General features: G+C 46.4%; 1 protein-coding gene across 1 annotated transcript in view; it reads left to right on the plus strand.

Annotated features, from left to right (window-relative positions):
• PLB1 (phospholipase B1) overlaps positions 1-20,161 on the plus strand; it is a 96,973-nt gene that overhangs the window by 67,936 nt on the left and 8,876 nt on the right. The window contains exons 36-43 of the mRNA XM_014597985.3: positions 4,681-4,748; positions 5,858-5,901; positions 7,268-7,367; positions 8,167-8,218; positions 10,734-10,814; positions 12,222-12,287; positions 13,362-13,453; positions 19,313-19,394. Coding sequence (XP_014453471.2) covers positions 4,681-4,748; positions 5,858-5,901; positions 7,268-7,367; positions 8,167-8,218; positions 10,734-10,814; positions 12,222-12,287; positions 13,362-13,453; positions 19,313-19,394 — 585 coding nt within the window. The remainder of the gene's footprint in view (positions 1-4,680; positions 4,749-5,857; positions 5,902-7,267; positions 7,368-8,166; positions 8,219-10,733; positions 10,815-12,221; positions 12,288-13,361; positions 13,454-19,312; positions 19,395-20,161) is intronic.

The following is a 20,161-nucleotide window of genomic DNA, read 5'->3' on the forward strand; positions in this document are numbered from 1 at the left end:
CTTGCTGCCTTTCCTCCGAGATGGAATAGACTTAGTTTGTGCATTGAGAATCGCTCCCTTGAGGAGCAACCACTCTTCTTGAACTCCCCTCTCCTTGCGGTCACAGTCCCTTAGGGCCTCACTGACAAGCCTCCTGAGCTTGTCAAAGTCGGCTTTCCTGAAGTCAAGGACTTCCGTGTTGCTGACTGACTTGCCAGCTTTTCGGCGGATGGTGAAGGTGATCAGCTTGTGGTCGCTGTCACCCAGCTTCCCATCGATCACTAGGTCGCCGACTAGGTCCTCCCCAGTAGCCAGCACCAGGTCGAGCAGCGCTTTGCCTCTCGTTGGCCCATAGACTTCTTGAGTCAGGTAGAGGTCATCCACGCACGAGAGGAAGCTCTGCGACCGCTCAGATTTTGCTGAGCGATCCTCCCACAAGATGTCCGGGTAATTGAAGTCACCCATGACAACCATGGTCCTGGAGCAAGCTGCCTCAGTCAGTTCCTGGGCAAACTCCTGGTCTAGCTCAGGACTTTGGGTGGGAGGTCTGTAATAGACTCCCACCATTGTGTCCCCTGTGCCGTGTTCCCCACGGATTTTAACCCAGAGGGTCTCCAGCCGTCCACCCTGGTCGCCAATATCGGCTTGCAGGGACGCGTAGCTTTCCTTAACATAGAGAGCTACACCCCCGCCCCTTTTCTCTACACGATCCCTCCTGTACAGGGTATAGCCATCTATCCCCGTGGTCCAGTCATGGGTGGAGTCCCACCAGGTCTCCGTTATCCCTATGACATGGTAATTGTTTGCACTGAGCAGGAGGATGAGCTCCTCCTGCTTATTCCCCAAGCTCCTGGCATTTGTGTACAGGCAGGCAAGTGCCCCCTGGGGGGCTCCTTCCTTGCCCACAGATTGTACCAGGGCTGGGGCTGGGGTGGGCTCCTTTGAGTGCCGTGATCCGCCGGTTTTGCAAGGATTGTTCAGTGGGCCAGCAGTGGCGGTAGTCCCCCCGTCCCCCAGCGGGCTTAGTTTAAAGCCCGGTGGAGCAGGTCAGCCAGTGTGGCTGAGAAGAGCCTCCTCCCTAGGGGAGAGAGGTGGAGACCATCTCTTCCCAGCAGCTCGCTGCCTCTCTCGCCAAAGAGCGGGCTGTGGTCATGAAAGCCAAAGCCTTCCCGATGACACCAGCGCTGCAGTCTTTGGTTGACCACATAGATCCTCCTGTCCCTTCTCAGCCCATAGCCTGAGACTGGGAGGATTGACGAGAACACTACCTGTGTGCCCAGACCCTTAAGCCCCGCTCCCAAATCCCTGTAGCGCCTCATGACCCGGCTGGGAGTGCTCCGAGCCGTGTCATTGGTGCCCACATGAATAAGGAGCATGGGATAGTGGTCTGTGGGTTTGAGGAGCTTGGGGATCCTCTCCGCAATGTCCCGGATGCGGGCCCCTGGGAAGCAGCAGACTTGCCGGGCTAAGGGGTCGGGGTGGCAGATTGGCCCCTCCGTCCCCCTCAGGAGGGAGTCTCCTACAACAAACACCTTACGTTTTGTCTTGGGGAGAGCAGGGGTGGGAGTTGCCGGCCCCCACAGGCAACATGGGCCTAACTGCAACTCAGCAGGCTCTGCTGGGGCAGCAAGAGGTGTGTACCTGTTGCTCAGTTCTGGTGGGGGAGGGGCCTTGGTGCAGCGGGCCTTAGGGCCCTTGACCACCTTGCTCCATGCCCCTGGCTGGACACAGCAGGAGGTCCCAGAGTCCTCCTCTGGCCTGGAGGGAGACTGTGATCTACTCTCTGCCTCCCGGGGGAGAAGGGCCTGGCAGTAGGAGTCTATCTCCTGCTCGCAGTCCCTGATGGCACGCAGTCTGTGGACTGTGGCCTGGAGCTCCTCCAGCTGGCGTGCCAGAGACCCCAAAAGGGAGCAGACCCCGCAAGGGGAGGTCGCCATGCTCCCAGGCCCCAGAGCCTGAAAAAGGGACAGGCAGCCCCCGCAGCCGAGAGCCAGGGGCTCCGTCTGCATGGAGCCCGGAACCAGGGGCTCCGTCTGGGTGGCCGTCTCTGAGGTGCCGGGGGGGGGGCCGCGGAGCCCGAGGGGACCCTCGGGGTGCGGCGCGTGCCCATCCGTGTCATGCCTCAGGTAGGCTGGCTACGGCTGGGACTTTCTACCCTGGGGGGTGCGCAGGCAGGGTCCGGCGCCCTCCCGCACGCCCCCCCGCGCGAACTCCGCGCTAACTCACGCGCCGGCAGAGAAGCGCGCCTGTTTGAGCAGCCTGTTTGTGCGGCTCCGGTCGCGTGGCTCCCTGGGGGGCTGGGCGAAGTAGGGGCCTGGGCGGGGCTTGACCCGGCCCGGCTCCACTCAGCTGCCGCCTCCCACACACACACACTAAGGGGGTTAGCCCCTTCTCTCCACGGGCCCCGCTTACCCCGGCTGCGCTGGGGGTCAGCGGGGGGCTCCGCGGCTACTGGAGGGTTTCTGGGGGGCTTCGGGGGAGCGGGGGCACAGCGAGCTTTCACCCGCGCGTCTCTCGCCGCTCCCGCGTCTAATCCTGGCTCCTGCCCTGCTGAGTCTGGAGCTTACCTCAAAGTACCTCATCCATGACCTGCAGCATTCTGCCAAGCTGTGCTGAGGGCCCCATGATAGCTACATGCTTGCATTTTCCCAGGATATTTTCATTTTTTCCTTTGTCCTCTTGATATGTGAAACATTTTCTGAGACATCTATCCCCAAGGACCACTGTCTCTGACGTTTGACATACCATAACAATACGATAGCTTTGTCATACCAGGTCATAGGCAGCCAGGTAGGAAGGTCATCCAGGGTCAGAAGAAACCACTAAGATCTGTGTCAGACAGGCTGAGGCCCTGGGTTCAAGGCCACAGACTGAAAAGCCTAAGTGTGACCTCTTTGCTTCTCCCTCTTTTGATAACAGTCATGCTTTCACCTCTAGCTTCCTTTACCTCCAGGGTCAAATGTTGTTTTTGTTAAGAGTTGCTGATGAAAGTAGTGCTGGTGTAAGGAGTCAGCCAGGAAGCTGGGGAAAATGAAGTCTTCTGTTTATACCCCAAACAAGGATAGCCAACAGTCTGATTGTGCTACCCTACCAATAATGTGTCATTCCCAATATAGACAAGCCACCAGCAGGAATGAGAGAGTGGAGTTTATCCCCTTGGGTTCAGCCCCCTGGGCACATTAAGTCATTGGTTCTTCTGCTGATATTACCAGTAAGGCCCTAAGTAGTCCTCATGGCTGTATTTGGTAATGTGCTTTCTTGAACAGCAGAACTAGACTGTTGCTACTAACTAACTCCTTTTTTTCAAAAATGTACCAAGTATCCCAGCAGATATGACCCACTTTTGGTGACTTCTCACCTGATCAAGTCCCAGAGTAGTGACCTTGTCAGAGGTGAAAAGCTCCTTATCCCACTGCCAATAATCTCCTGCGCTCCCCTCACCCCTCACCACCTTTTTGTGTTGATGACTTTTCTTACGCTGTCAAAGCATAATTATGTTCATGCTGCAGGAAGGCTGTTCTCCAACTGGGCATTGTCTCAGATTAATGAACCACCAACCAATTTATTCTTTTTAAATGATAAAATGGTGTCCATCATTGTTCCCTCAGCACATAAAGCAATAGTTAATCTAATACATTTATCAGTCACCTGAACAAATCACCTCCACTTCAACCAGCTTGTCAGGTTAGAAGACTGAATTGGGCAGTGACCTTGGGGTAAAGCAGTGCTGCACCAAAGATTAGTTTTCTTGCCTGATTAATAACAGCATTTATTTGTATCTCCTAAAATAGATCACATCTTTCACATTTACTTAATAAAACTAGAGCTCTATGGTAATTTCCTATCAGTGGTTTTTGATGGAAAATGTGGTCTTTGCAAAATTGAAATCATTTACAGGAAACTGTTGGTTTTGCTGCTTTCTATTTTTCTATTGGGAGACAGCCAGAAAATGTAAAAGTTTTTGGTGTCAAGACATTTGAACAAACACGGGTCTGCATTCCCCTTGAGGTGATGCAGGCAGAACCTTATGAGAGTTATCATTCTGGAGGCATCTGCTCCTATAGTTCCTTCCTGTCTGGCTGGATAGCTGGACCACATCTCCCATCAAGCATCATAGCCTCCTATCTAGTTGAGTCACTACAGGGCATCACAGAAGTGCCATGATCATGGAGCATCATGGTAAATGTGGGGCTGCCAGGAGTCTAGTTCATATGGAGAAATGGGAGGAGCTATTGGTCACCAGAACTACAGTTCCTATGAGCCACTGCACAGAGTAATGTTTGACCCAAACCAAAATTTTCAACATTTCCAAATATTTAAAATTGTATCTATTTCAATTTTTTGTTCGTAGTTGTTTAACTGTAGATCAAGTACAGCAAGGTCAAGAGCAATGCCAGCTTTCTTAGTGCTGCTTCATCAGTAATGCTTCATCCCTAACATGGAGGAACGTCTAACTATGTCATTAGTTTGTCTGCTGATGTTGCCAACAAGAGCCCCAAGTAACATCAGAGACAAATGAGAAAAGACTGGAAATTCCAGTGGTCAGCCAGCTCTGCTGAGTACACTTGGCAAATGCTTTAAAGACCAGACTGAATTAATGGAATATGTTGGTAGCCCCTGGAGAGCAAAGCCCATCTTGCTCAACGTGCTTTGCCCCTCTTGTTCTTTGATTTTGTTAATGACTTTTAACATCCCTTCTAGACTGCTGTAGGAGCGCAAGCAACCAGCTGGAATGACTTGGACACAGCCTGGAGAGGACTTTCCTGGAGGTGAATCTCAATTTTCTCTCTAGAAGTTATGTTTCATTCCAGTCAGAGCTCTGGGGACAACTAGTTCAGGAGTTCATACCCGTAGTGGTATTGAAATTTATACAACCTCATGTAAAAGCTCCATCCTCACCGTGTGTATTTAGCACTTAAGAACCATCAAGTTCTTTCAAGCTCAGCCCTATCCCTGCACTACCTCAGGCTTACCCCTGCTCCTATCCCTGGCTTAATCCATTGGAATATATCTGATATTAGGACCATGTAAAGTCATTAAATTTATGCATACACATGAGAATGTTTTGCAAGTAATTCTGTATTAGTATAGTTTATGCAATCATGTGTACACATGCATGTACGTATAAGCAGGTTGGGCTTATATACATAAGTGCCACTGATTGGATTCATATCTGCACAACTGAGTGCAGACAATAAATGTTTTTACAGATGGGTACGCCTGAGTGTCCATGCTGGAGTGGAAGGAACAAGATGATTCTTATATGCATATAAGAACTATATCCCTGCATTTTTGGATGGAAACATCTGTGCATGTACTCATAACAGTGGAAGCTGCTGAAGGATGTGTGTGGAGACACAGTTGTGCACAGAAACATGTTCTGAGTGGCAGATATGGAGACACTTTTCTGTAGCCTGCATCAGAAAAATCCAGATGCCTGGTTAATAGGCATCGCTGCAGTCAGTGCACCTTGAATAATTGACTGTAAATGCAGCATGTTGTCAAGGTTAGCCTGAGCAGGTTTGATGAGGTGATGTGCCTCCTCATGGCTGGCATCACCAGCAGATCTGCATGAAGAAGAATTTCCTCATAGTGCTCAGTCAGTAAATCTTCAGGTTCTGTCTTCGCTGTATCCCTGTTGGATTTTTCTGAAATCTCCGTCCTTTGACACTTTTTCCCTGAATTTGTACTTGTCTTGTCTTGTATTTTATCTTTGATCTGGTTGAACCTTATCTTTTTAAGAAACAAAACAAAACAAAAAACAAAAACTTAGCAAACTCTGAGCTCATACACCAATAATGTATAGTGACTACAGGAGAGGTGGTTGGTGCTTACAATATGAACTTTGCTGAGTGACTCTTTTCATTCTTCTTTGTAGCATTGGAGGTGATGGAACCCTGGAAACTCATACAACGTTACCTAGTGAGTATCTTGGCAGACATTAAATAGGAAATCGAGAAGCTATCTTTCTTCCGAGACCAAACTAAACATGTGCTGGAAAGCTTGTGTAGGTCTCCCAGCTTTCTTAGATCGATCCCTAAAGGATGTCCATTCTTAAAGGATCTAAGTCATTCATTCACACTGCAGATACATCCTGGGGAAGATTCCTCACTCTACAAGGTTTATTTAGTTCCTCCATGAACTGGATCTGGATGGGGCTATAGCATCTACTTGGCTGGATTGGTGAAGGTGGAAGAAATGATGAAGATAACAAAAATCCATGGCAGATGTGTTCCTTCTCATATTTTCCCCTGCACCCTCCCATGACAAATAGAAAACCTGGAGGAGCTGAGGCCACTTTTTATAGTCTGCACAGCAACTGGTGGTCAATAATGTACTGGCTGTTCGCATACGGCATGCTAGTGGCTCCTCCTGCTCATTTGTTCTGAAAGGCACTGAAAATACATGAAGTATTTTCCCTAGTACTATTGTTCCATGTAAGCAATTACTGCAGTTGCTATGGAGACTGCAAGTGGTCCATGTGACCATGAGGTGGAGGAGACTCCAATGTGATCTGTGCTGTGTAACAGTTTGACAGCTCCTTGAACAGTGTGTAGGATTTTATTTATGCTTTAAAGAGAAGTAAGAAACACATTGCAAGGCATTGTAGATATGACACTCACCACAAAGGGGCTTTGAACTATTAGCGGCACTGTCACAGAAACAATAACAATAATTTGCGTATGTAATGCCTTCCTGCTGAGGTTCTTGGTGAATTCCACAAACATTCGTAAAGCCTCATGTCACCTCTAGGAGGCAGATGTTTTTACCTCGAATGGATGGTGGCAAAATTGAGGCTTAAGCCTAAATTCACATTGAATCAGTAGCAGAACTAAGATTAGGATCCCCATCTCCTAACTCTCAGCTTCCCTCCTGACTCCCAGAATCTATCATTGACAAGATAAACCCTGTCCACTTACTCCCACTTGAGCACCCCAGAGATAGACTGTCAGGTAAAGCAGACCACTTAGTAACAGAGCAGCTTGGAGCGTGCCCCCTGCTTCTGAGCACCAAACTTCTGACGAAAGCCTGAGCACAGCCTGGGGGCACACTTTCAGAGCCACTCAAAGCCATCTATGCAGCTTCATTGCCAGGCTCTGGTGCATCCAGCTGGAACGAGTGGATGGACTACTTTTGTCAGCCTTGAAGCTAATATCAGGGGGGAAGCCATACAGATTTGCCCTCGGTCCTTCACCTCGAGCATAAGGGCAGTCTTGTGGGAATTGTCGTAGGTCCTTGCTGGCAGTGAGGCAGGTTAACCAGAGCATCCTCTTCTCCTCTCTTCAAGATATTTTGAAGAAGTTTAATCCAAATATTTTTGGCTTCTCTACTGGCACCAAGAAGGAAATGGCTGGGTTCAACGTAGCTGCAGCTGGAGCCAAAGCACTGTAAGCACAACTGTAAGCTATGCAGGCAGGGGGATTGTGGGCTGTGGAGCTGATGAATCAGCAGCTTAAATGTAAATTGCATGCCAAGGTTGAATGGTGGCTCTTGAGTTAATACTAATTAGCAAACCTGTTACTATTTGATTACTGATCCCACCTATTTATATCATGCAAGTCACATGGTCTAATCTTTATTTAGAATAGCTGGGGGATTGAGTAGGTGCTTGTGATTTTTCCAGCATGGGAGGGACTTCTCTTAATCCAACCTCTTCCATCCAGATCTTCCAATATCTGGTCCACTGTCTTGTGCAGAAGCTCCCAATTCTAACAATGAATTTTCCTACAAGCCTTTTACATGCTGGTCACCCATGTCAGCATCAGAGAAGGTTTGTCATGATCCAAAAATCAGTACTACCCTGCAGCTATTTACTGACTTCTGGGAAGCAAGCTGCTGTGTCTCATTTGATGTCTAGTGAATGCCACCATAACTGGCAATACAAACTGTGCTTGCTGGCATCATTACTCTGCAGGGCCCATGGTAACCAAATTGTCACAGAGCAGAGTTTTCGGGGAGAGACAGAGGTGGCATTCTGCCACACAGGGGGTGCCTTGTTTAGTCTTCCTCTGTCTGTTCCCACTCATGAGCTGTCACTTTCCCTGGGCAGCCCCTCTTAGCCCTGAAGTTCCATAAAACTATGAAAGGGGGAGCAAGGAAGAGAAATCACAGCGTTTGCAAGCTGCTTCCTTGTGCTTCTCATTTCAGAGCAGGGGACTGAATACTCTTTTTTTCCTTTTTCCATAGCAATATGTCAACCCAGGCCCGTACACTGGTGGAGCTAATGAGAAACAGTTTGGTAAGTATCTGACTTCATAGATAACTAGAGAGCTAGCAATTATTCAGGTCATCCCTAACTATTCTTTCCATTGGTCTCTCCCTAACCCAGTGGGGATCAACTTGGTAGGCAGCCCTGCCACAAATTAATCCTGGGACCCCTGATCCCCTTCCCCTGCCTGATCTGTGGTTCTGCTTTCTTCTTACTGCCCTATCTGTTACTGCACTTCCTGTGCCTTCCTCCATATGCCGCATGCCACACACACAGGTTACCTGTGCCACATGTGCTGTGTGTTGGCCACCCTGGCCCTAACCTCTTAACCTCCTCTCATCCTGTGCAGTGCATATGAATGGTGATAGTGGACTGTTCACAGCTGGAAGACTCATCAAGGATTTGTCCCAGGGATTTTTCTTGTGTATGTGCAGAGGGTTAGTCATACCTGCCAGGAGATTACTATTATTAATACATTAGTACCCAGAGACCTGGGTTTCCCATTGGGCTGGATGTTGTACCTACACATAAGAAGACATTGATTCCCTTCCCTGAAGAACTAAGAACCTAAAATTAAGACAATAGGTAACCAATAAGCTAGCAAAGACTAGGAAGGAGGGTGAAGGTGATGACCAGAAGGTTATACAGGTGGGCAATAATCACAGTTTACTGAACCATTTAAGAGTTGATGTGAGCAAGGCTGGGAAGCATCCACGTAGGTTGAGAGAAGGAAGGGACAGGACCAGGAGATGAATATGACTGGTGGCTAGGGGGCAAGAATAAGGAATGTAGGGGCAGAAGGAAGAGCAGGGGTACAAATGTAGATTGGTAACAGGCTGAGGCAGTGGTGACAAAAAACAAATAAACTAAGCTAAGCACAAGAGTGAGCCGGGTGTCTGATGGAACAGGGTGAGAGGGCCTGCCCAGAGCTTCTGCTCCAAAGAGATGATGGTGCTGTGCCGGTGAGGGGTGATTACTTGGCTCTAGCCTTCCCTGTAGGTCAGAACTTTTGAAGCCTTGCATCTGGGCAGGTAAAGGATTTGTGACTGGCTGTGGAAAGGGTGAATCCTGATGGTGTCCAATGGGAGTGTAAGGGGACCACTGCTCACCATCTACTGGGGGCTAGGGAGGGAACTAGGGTTCCCTGGCTTTTACTAGCACTATAACTGCTGTATTTCTGGTGTGTATGTACGTCTACCCACATATGCACACGTATATGGGGGTGAGGGGAAGGAGAGGGTGAAGACAGCCTAATGGTTAGTGAAGCCTGTGTGAGAGACAGGATGTTTTGAAGTAGCTTGTTGGGCCTGGGATAGGGAAGGGATGCCTGGTGCTCCCTGGTTTCTGTCAAACAGTGAGTAAGGATACTGCAGAAAGCTGACTCCTCCAAAGCATGTGTGCCTGTGTAACTGCATGCTTGACAGATACCTTGGACACGGTTCATTCTTTTGGCAGTAAGGGGAAGTGAGAAAGGAAAATCCCTCCTTCTCTCTCTTTCTCCCCCCTCCTTCCTTTCTCTCTTACAGAGCAGCTGACTATGTAGCTCTCGTGTTCAGTGCAATGTGTTTCCTTTTGTTCATCTCTCTAAAAACTGGGGGGAGGCCTCTGCCCTGCCTTGCACACTGGCAGAAGCTGGTGTGGACAAAATGTCAGGCTAGGAGGAGACTCCAGGCTGGTAGGTGGTTCCCAGGCCCCTTCTCTATCCGTGGGTTAGATTCACAGATGTTGTTATGTAAACGCTCTGCTCCAAAAATAGATGACTCGGATTCCTTTCTTTGTACTACATGTTACAAAATGTTTTCACTGAGTTCCAGCTCTCAGCAGCCCCTATTGTTGGTTGGTGGTGACGTATGCTTAGCAGCTGCCCTTATATGAGCTCAGTGAAGTCACCAGGCTCCTGGACTCTTCTGTTTGAATCCAGCTGTCTGTCCTCTGGGGCGCAGCCCTCTCCCATTTTGGCTTGCCTGCACAGGGCTCACTCTACTGACAGGGCTTCTCAAGGACTCTGAAATCCACTGAAGTGGCATTAGTGCATTGTTTTCTAATCCTCCCTCTCTCTCTTTCCCTCCCCATTTGCTGCACCCAGTTGGTACTCATTGGTGAGTCTCTCCATCGCAGCCCCCACAGCCAAAATCCATTTGTTACTGTGATCTCCCAGTGATGCATGCAGTGGCAACCCTGACGATGTACCAAGGAGCTGCTGATTCCCTTTTCTGAAGGGAATTTCATAACAAAAATCAGGATGTGTGTTAGCTTGACTAAGAAATATACTCTCTTCCAGCCCCTGCCTTTCTCTCTTTCTCTTTCTCTCTTGCTGTCTCTCTCTCTCTCTCTCTTGCACTCTTTCTCCCCCCCTCTCTTACACACACACACACACACACACACACACACACACACTTTCTTATCTTCACACTGTCAAAGCAGAAAAGTTTGTTTTCATTTTTTGACACTCTCTCTCACCCCACATCTCACCTCTGCAACCCTAAGCAATTCTGAGCTGTCTGAACAGCTCAGATTTTGCACTGTTCCTTTTATGTGCCATTAGAAAATGAACTTCAAGTTGGACTGGAAACTGATCACAATCTTCATTGGAGGCAATGACCTGTGCCAGTACTGCTTGGACCCGGTAAGTGTTTGTAAACTGGGCACACAGCTCTGGGTGCTTGGCAAGAGAACTGTATCAGTCTGGTCCTTTCCTCTTTTTCAGACCACCAAAGCCATTAGATTAAAAGCCATTAGAACTGGTGTTCTATACACGTGTCTTATTTGAAAGGATTATGCTGCTTTCAGAGTGTAGAATCATAGCTCCTGACCAGGACTTCCTTAGTATTATTCATTATTTAAGGGCTAGTGTTCTGTTCAGTATTGTACAAAACAGAAGATACATGGCCTCTGGCTGGAAGAGCTTGTGATCTAACTACACAAAGCAAGCTGGACAATGAGATGCCACATGTACATTGTTACCAAGATGCTCAGGGAGGCTGTGTACTGGAAGCTGACTCCATAAAAATGCCACCAGTGGGCTCCACGATTATTGCCTGCCAGTTGCACCAGATGAAATACTATCAGTTTACAGCTGTTGGCTTTTTCCAGCTGCCAACTCTCCAAGCTCCCCATCCTGATCTGAAAACTCTTTTTTCTTTTCATACATCATCCCCTCTGGTGAATGTTTTGCAACACATTCTGCGGGCCTGAACCGGCACTCACTGCAATCAGTGGGAGTCAATCCATTGCCTTGCCAGTCCACTGACTCTAGATTGCCCCGGTAACACAATTCCAATTGTATAGGCAATTGTATTGTGTAGGCCTCTCTCAGGCCTAACTTGGTTTGCAGAGCCAAATAGTTCTGGAGGTTCCTGGAGATGTTTAAGGGAAGAACACAGTTTGCCTCCTAAGTCTTAGGCTAACTTTCTACAGCAGGCTGTTAGAAAATACATACATATATATTCTAACAGCCTGCCCTAGAAAGTCAGCCTTGGACTTCATATATACTGTATAGCCATGTTCTGGCTCCAGTCCATCTCTGTATAGTATGGTATAGTATAGCATAGTGTAGAAAACATAAAACACACAGCACAGCACAATGCAATGCAATGCAATGCAACACAACGCAACAGTCTGTGGGTAAAAAGGAGCATGCCAGAGTCCATGAAAGATAATGTGGAGCCCTGCAGTGTGATTTATGCAGGTGCTCGCCAGAGTCAACATTCACGTTAAAATAACTCTGTCAAGGACTTGCATAAAGCAGGGGATTTTGAATTGGGATTAAGGGAATGTATTAGTCACATGAAAACAGTACAGCAACTAGATAAGCTACACACAGGAGGCAATAGGAATAACACCCAATAACACTCTGATCCAAAAGTACAATCAGGTAGGAAAGCATTTGGTCAGGAGTGTGTGTGTGTGTTTGGAGACCTCCTTAGGAGCTGAAGGTTCTGTAATGGACCTTTTTGTTTTTCTTTTAAACGATAGTGTCTTGAACACTGGAGAAATAACTGATCGGGGTTTCTCTTTTATTTTCCCCCCACAGGAGACCTATTCAGTAGAAAAGTATGTCAAACACCTCCAGGACACTCTGGACATTCTTTACAAGGAGGTAAAGTCTGAAGTTACTCTTGCAAGCAAAGCTCTTGGCAAGCACAATTGGGTATTTCTCCTCTCTGACGCAGTATCTGTGATCATGTTTCAATAGAGGTCTTCTTCCAGATAGCTACAGCCATAAAGCTAATGCTGAAACATCATCCAGTGACTATATTAGAAAAGGGCAGGAAAGTGAAAGCTTTAGCTTTGCTTTTTACAGGTTCCTCCCATGAAACAAACATGTAGCACAGCTCTACTCACAATCTTGACTCCTAAATCAAGCAGGCAATTTACTCTAGATCAATGGCTGCCAACCTCTACAAGCCATGGGCAGAACAACTCAGCTCTGGTCCAGCAAGGGCCAGGGAGCTTTGGTGACATGTCAGCGGCAGAAAGCTTTGCCTGCCCCCATACCAGGGCCAGGCAGCTGGGAACTGTTCCTGTACTGCTTCTCTCCAGTTCCCCCGTTGCCCGGTTGCAGTATGAGTGCAGCTTCCAGCTTGCGGGGAGTTAGGCTGTGACCAGGCAGTTGCTCTCATGATGTCGTCACCATCCCCACCCTTACCCCCAGCTGTGGTGCAAGCACAATTAGAAGCTCGGCCCCAGTGCGGCTCCTCATTGACTGGAAGTTGTGCCCGTGCTGCAGCCTTGTGGGGAGGGAGTGGGGAGGTAGGGAAAAGCAGAAGTTGTGGGTGCAGCTTCCTGTTACCTGGCCCCAGCACAGCTCTTTATTAGCCTGGGCATGGGTGAAGGCACAGGCAAATCCTTCCACATCTGTGGGCTGGATACATGGTTCCACAGGCCAGGTCCAGCCTAGGAGCTATATGTTGCTGACCCTTCCTCTAGTTCAACCAGAACAGCTATGAGTAAGGGAGGGAGGGAACATGTCACCTAGCCCAAAGTGGCAGCCGTCACTTTGTTGGCTGACATCTACTCTACGTTTCCCCCTTGTGCACTGCTCTTGAATGCTGCCAGTGGCTCTTGGGATGGTATGTACTCACACGCTGACCTACAAGCTACCTCTCTGTCTGATTTTGTAACTGCTACCTGTTCTGTGCATTAGCATAACCAGTTTCCATGATCCCTGCAGCTCCCTCGAGCCTTTGTCAACTTGGTGGAGATAATGGAGATCTCAGGTCTGCGTCAGATAGAAAGAGATGCCTCAGGTGTGCCCGAAGGGAGGTAAGTGAGCAAATCAAACATCCATCTCACTGAACGTTATTTTTAAGGGTAATCTATACAGGTCAGTCGCATCCTACGTGCATTTAACTTGCACGAATTCAACTATATGCGGGGTGGGAGGGAGGGCAGGGCTTGAGTTTACCTGGAGGCCCATTATGGTGGTGATGGCCACTGCCTCCAAAACTTCCCGCTGTCGCCATGGAACTGTACCCAGAGCTGTGTGGCCAGCCGCCGGGCTGCAGTGGCAGTGGTGGTGGTGGCCGGGCAGCACGCAGCCATCCCCACCACCACCCCGCGCTGTGCCTCTGCTGCCGGCTGCACAGCTCTAAGCACGGCTCCGCAGTGGCGGCGGGAGGTTTTGGAAGCAGAGGCAGTCACTGCTAGTCAAATCGCTGGCACAGTAATACGCGATTTGACTATACACGATTTTCACCTTACGCACTGACTTCAGAACTTAACCCCCGCGTAAGATGCGACTGACCTGTATTACTATGATCAATGAGGTACCCACACAAGGTTTAAAAGCCTCCTTCCTGTTGGACATTTTTCAATCTGGGAACCATTTTACAGTAAATACCAAGATGCAGCAGTCATAAGGAGGGTACTGAATCCCGTTCTTTAGTCGCTTACATATATGCAACTCCCATTGACGTCAATGAAAGTTGGACCCATCTAAGTGATAGCGGCATAGTTTATTTCTGTTTGTTCATTTATATAATTAGATTTGGGCCTAAGCCACAAAGTATGAAACTATATCCGAACTCCACCGACGTCTAGGAACATTTGGAACTGGAGTTCTGGCTCCAGTCCATTTCCATATAACATTTTATTTTGATAGAAGTTAGTCTCAGTCCAGGAAATCATCCAAGACCTAATGTTGCCTAGCTTTGAGTATCAGGCAGGGTAGCACCTCCAAAACTAACTGGTTCAGAGTGGTGTAGGATTTTATAGGCAACAGCCTACTTTGCCAAATGCTATTATACCACACTGCCCTGCCTTCTGCCTGACTTCAGACTAACGCAGCTAACTACGTCTCTCTTGCAGAATGCGAATAGTCCCACTGATGTCAAGATTACTTCTTGTGCTTAAAATTAAGCATCTGCTTAAATGGATTAGAGATTGAGGAAATGAGACTGTTCAATAACTGTTTATAAAGGCAAAATATGGTAACCGATCTAAAAGTAGGTGTGTCTGACTCATGATCACTAATCTATCCCAGACAGGAACACAGGACTAGAAGAGATTGTTCTGGGTCATGAATCTAATCCCCAGCTAGGATATGCAACCATATTGTGTAACACTTTTCTTAAAATTACTGAGCTCCAGCCTAAAACTAGATTTTTGACCCCACTTCTCCTCTGGGAAGACTGTTCCAGAATATCATTGATCTGATTATTGGAAGGAGTCTCCTCACTTCCAACTTAAATTTATTCATGGTCAATTTATACCTGTGTGCCAGTGCTCTCCCTATAGCTTGAAAAGTTCTTTTCCCTCCCCATTGATATAGTTATAGAGAATAATTGTATTCCCTCTGAGTCCTTATTTTAAGATAAATAAACCAAACTCTTTTAGTCTTCAGTTATATGTTCCCCTGAGTGTCCTAGTCACTGTTTTCTGCACTTGTTACACTTCTAATTCATTCTTCTTGAAAGTGGGTGATAGAATTGTGTAAAGTATGTCAAATGAGGGCCTGTTACTATGTTACACCATGGAATTAATACTTACCTTATCCCCACTGGAAATACATCTCCTAGTACATACTAAGATCTTACTTCCCTTTGTCACAGCTGCGTTATGGTGCCTCATAGTCTTCCCATACTTGACGAGTGGATTCAGGTTTGCTTCCCCCTCACTTCCTTCTAAATGATGAACTTTCAGGTTATAACAGGAATGTCTGTCAGCGGTCTCTAAGCTTTTGATCTTATATTGCTGAATTTTGTCCCACTTCTTGTTCTCCAGTTGGCAAGTTCTTCCTGTATGATACCGTAATCCCCCCTGTGATGTTGAAGCCTCCTTCTTTGTGTCATCTATCAGTTCACTCCTCCTTTTGTGACAGTCATTAATGAAAATATTAAATAAAACCAGTTCCAAGACTGATCCTTGAGGGATGCCTCTAATACAAAGTTCCCAAACTCTGACAGATTGCGTACCACCAACTTAAAACAATACAACCTTAAGTACCACCAGCAAATTTTTGCCATATAAAGTAATTATAATAAATCTCTTAATGTGTACCACCGACAGGGTGTCTGCATACCACTGGTGGTATCCATACCACAGATTGGGAACCGCTGCTCTAATAACTTCCCTTTGGCCCAGCATCAACCCTTTCACCATCACCTGTTATTGTTCTGTTCCCTTTCTCCAGCTCTTTAACCTCTTTAACCTTCCAGTTCTCAAACTGACCCCCTTCTTCATTATAATCATCACCACCTTAACCCATAGTTTCTCATGTGGCCCTGTATCAGATGTATTCCTGATAGATTAGATCTGTACCATTCCTGTGTCTAGATCATCTGCCATCTTTTCACAGAAAAAAATATCAAATTAGGCTGGTACAATCTACCTCTGGTAAATGTGGCATTTTATCTCACTTTCTATTTACCTCCAGGTGTTTAGTTATCTTTGAAGAAAATTCATTTAATGTGGTTGGGTGGGTGGGAAGTGACTCCTAATTTTATCCCCTCTGACATGGCTATTCATGGTAAGCCTTGAATGCTGTTCATATCAGAATGATAGGCCTGTAGTTGTTTGAGTCACTTTTCTTACCCCGTAGCCCTTTCCTAAATTTGGGATACTACACCTGCTATTCTCCAGTCATAGGAACCACTTCCAACTTGATAAACTGATTAAAAAATACTCACTTCCAGACTTGAAATGTCACGTCACTTTTTTAAGAATTCTGGGATGGAGGCTGTCTGGTCGCCCCCACCTTCAGCCTAAACGTGTTAAGCACTTAAGTCTATGGATAAATATGCATTTAAACAGATTTAAAACAGGAGGGAGAGTTCCCATTGTATGTGAGCATTCACTATTACTAAATAACTGTTACAGCTATATGCTCCTATAGAGATATACAAGTGGGCTAAACTGCTGTAATTTTAACCGTGAATGAAACAAGGTCAAAGTTGCATTGGTCTTGCTACACTTCTATGCAGAAGCTTGCAGATGTAGTAATTACATCATAAAAGATTGTAGTAATATTATTTTATTTCAATCTAGTTGTTATATCTGTCTATACCATTAGAATTTTGCTTCCTTCTTGGTTTTGATCATTTCCATTCCATACTCTCCATTCCCATTTGCTTCTGTCATCATGTTCAACATCCCTGTCCTTGTAGCAAACTGAGGCAAAGCATTCATTTACTTAGATCTATCCTGTCTTATCTGCCTGCAGCAGTCTCTTTTTCTTTCCTTGCTTTTGTTTGTTTATAGTGCTACAGAAACATTTACTATTTGTTTTAATATTCTTTGCAAGGTCTAGCTCAGCTTGACTTGGCTCTCTTTATTCCTGCTCTGCTTGCCCTCTAACCCATAGCTTTCATTGCTGATCAGTCCTTTTTTTCCATTCTTTATAGGCACTCTGCCCATTTCTGATGTCCTTCTAGAGGTGGCTATGCATTAGGGATGCACGAAATTTCAATGGCCGTTTTGTTTTGACAATGTTTCGACTCATTTTGAGGTCGAAACAGCAAAATCAAAATGAAACAAAGGCCATCGAAATAGCCTTGAAACAAAACAAGGCTAGTTGAAACGTTTGGACTCCCCACCCCCCTGTGCACTCTATTGCAGGGGATGGTGAGACAGCCCAGCTGGGCTGACTTCCCACCCCTGGCTGGGGTTTCTGTGAAATGGTCGAAACAGGGTCAAAACAGCCTCACTGTTTCAACAAAGTGAAACAGTGAGGCTGTTTCAACTCAAAATTATATTCAGTGCAAAACACTGTTCCTTCCAGACCTTGAAAACTGAAGTTGGAATGGAACAGTGCCATTTCGCACAGCCCTACTATGCATCCAGTTAAAACAGGAGTCCCAAGAAAGACTTTTAAAGCATCGGGAAATCCTGCTTGTGCAAATAGGCACACAGTTGCAGTGCATGAAAGGGCAAAAAATTGTTGCATGTACATGAGCCCTTTGTGACTTACAGCAATTTGAGATCTCCCCTACATTCAAGGTCTAAACTACTCAGTTTCGATGACTTCACTATCCTGTTCCCTTAGCTTATCAAAGCTTCCCCTTTTGAAATTGAGTATTTAAACTGAGTCAGCTTGTGGTCACACTTGATCCAAGGTTATTTTCTATGACTAGTTCTTTTGTAATATCCTCAGTACTTACCAAAACCACATAAAAATAATTTGTTTTACTGGTCTGGTTACTGCTTAGTAAAAAATTCTGTCAGCTATTATACCCAGGAACATCTGGGCCTTACATTATTAGCATAGGAGCATTTGTTCTCCATTCTTTACCTGGGAAGTTAGCCTCCTCTCATTAGGCAATTCCTGGTACTATTTATCTCTCCAGGAACATTACAGAGTTCTCTGTTCATATCCAAATCCAACTCTGGGGCCCACCAGCAAACCTTTAACAATACTCTAGTAGAACTTCTTTAATCATCCTTCCCCAAAGTAATTTTTACTGGAACAGAAGGTGATTGAGAGGACACTTCATTAAAGAGTAAAAGGACCTTCAAAGAAGAAAATACTGGACATGAAAGGAGCTCTTTAGCCTAACAGAGAAAACATTAACAAGAACCAGGGGCTGGAAGTTAAAGCCAAACAAACTCGAATTAAGAATTAAGTACAAATGTATAACAATGAAGGTGATTAACTACTTGGAAAATAATCCTGAAGGAAGTGGTAGATTCTCCATCTCTCAGTGTTTTCAGGTCAAGACTGGATGCCTTTCTGGAAGATGTACTTCAGTCAAGCACAAGTTTTCAGGCTCAATTCAGGGGCAATTGGATGAAAGTGAATGATAGATACAGGAAGTCAGACTATGGCTAAGTATAGGCATTACATTTCTACCGGGAGAATTACCATTCTCCTGGTAGAAATGGCAAGCATACAAGCATTCACTTGATTTCTTCCAGGAGAAACATGCCACTTTTGGGAGAGAGATCTACCAGGTGTCAACCTGGTAGATCTCCCCTGTGAGAGAATCTGCTTTTCAAGAGTGAATGTTTGTATACTCCCTTCCCATTCTGGTCCAGGAGGGGAGTGAAGAAGCAAGGCAATGCTCCCTGTGTTCCCTCAGACTGGGGATTGTCTGGGTGTCCTGTCTGTGGAGAAGCAGGGAGTCTTTCCCTGCTGCTCCATTGCTCTCAAGAACCAGGGACTGGGATCATCCTGGTCTTGTGAAGGTGTGAAAAGCAAGGGGAGAGGGCATGGCTGCAAACTGAATGCCAGTACTCCTCCCTCTTCTGAAAAGATTTATAGTGGTGGAAATTTTGCAGGTAGAAATAAACATTTGTTTGTGGCCTGTATGAGCTTCTGGCCTTAAATTTCATAAGGCAGTGAAATCCCGCATTAAAATATGTTTGTAGATTTTTAAATCTGGCACTGGTCTTTGATATTTTAAACAGTTTGGGCCTGACTTTCAAATGCTCTGAGCCTCTGAAATTACTCCCGACTCCAGCTCAAAATTGTTGAGTATTCAGCAAATGTGAAAATTAAATCAGTGTTCCACAATTTATTTCTTTTCCCTCCAAATTTCTCCTGTTCACCTTTAAGCTAGTCAAGTGATCTACTTTCTGGATCTGAGCAGTTAACTTCTTTTTTGAGCTCTGGGAACAAAGCTGAATTGTTAATGAACTATAGACTGTCTTGGGCTAGTGTTGATTTCAATATCTCTTTCTTTTAAGGAGTGTTTGTCCATGTGTCTTAAACCCCCAGGAAAATTCTCCTGAGTTACAAGAAATGAGAAGAATTAACAGAGATTTTCAGGTAACCCCTGAATTCTGTTACCTTAATTGATCCTCTCTACCTTTACCTCTTGCTTCTCTTTGACATTTTTTTTCTCATCTGCATCATAAAACTCCAGCACATTTTTTAAAAGCACCCGAGATGATAATGAAAGGTGTGCCATAGAGACTGAAGACCTAGCTTACTACTTGGTCAGAGGGAACACAAGTTTCCCCATGCTGCATGACCATTTAACTTCAGCTCTGACCCAGGGCAAGGCTGTCTTAACAGGTGGCTCACAGACCAAATCCAGCCTGTGAGGGATAAATGTGCAACCCAAGGGCTCCTACCTGGCCACCACTCCTGCCCCCTTCCCCCAGCATTGGTTCTACTGCTGTGGAATTTGGGGTCTCTGGGGTAGGGCAGCATGGCAGGAAATTGCAGCCTACACAGTGTCAGCAGGCCCTGGAGGGGTTGCTGATGGCACTAAGGGAGAGGGACTCACGTTGTCCATGTAGTGGTGGCAGCAGTGGGAAGGGGGAAGGCTCACTCTGACCATGCAGTGGGGAACTGCACTGGCTGTGTGACAGGAGGGGGTGGTCCTTCATGGCATGCAACCTATGCAGTGTGCGGCCTGGGGCTCTGCGACCAGTGCAGTGTGCGGCCCCTGGATGTTCAAAAATTGGGCAGCCCTCATCTAAGAGAGAGACACTGGCTCATTCAGTCTCTGACTCCTCTACTTGGTCTGCCAGTGACCAGTTATGATGGTTGTTTTGTGAAATATATGTTAGTCCACTATCGATTTAACT

This window comes from Alligator mississippiensis, chromosome 1, assembly GCF_030867095.1.
Source record: "Alligator mississippiensis isolate rAllMis1 chromosome 1, rAllMis1, whole genome shotgun sequence".
Taxonomy (NCBI): Eukaryota; Metazoa; Chordata; order Crocodylia; family Alligatoridae; genus Alligator; species Alligator mississippiensis.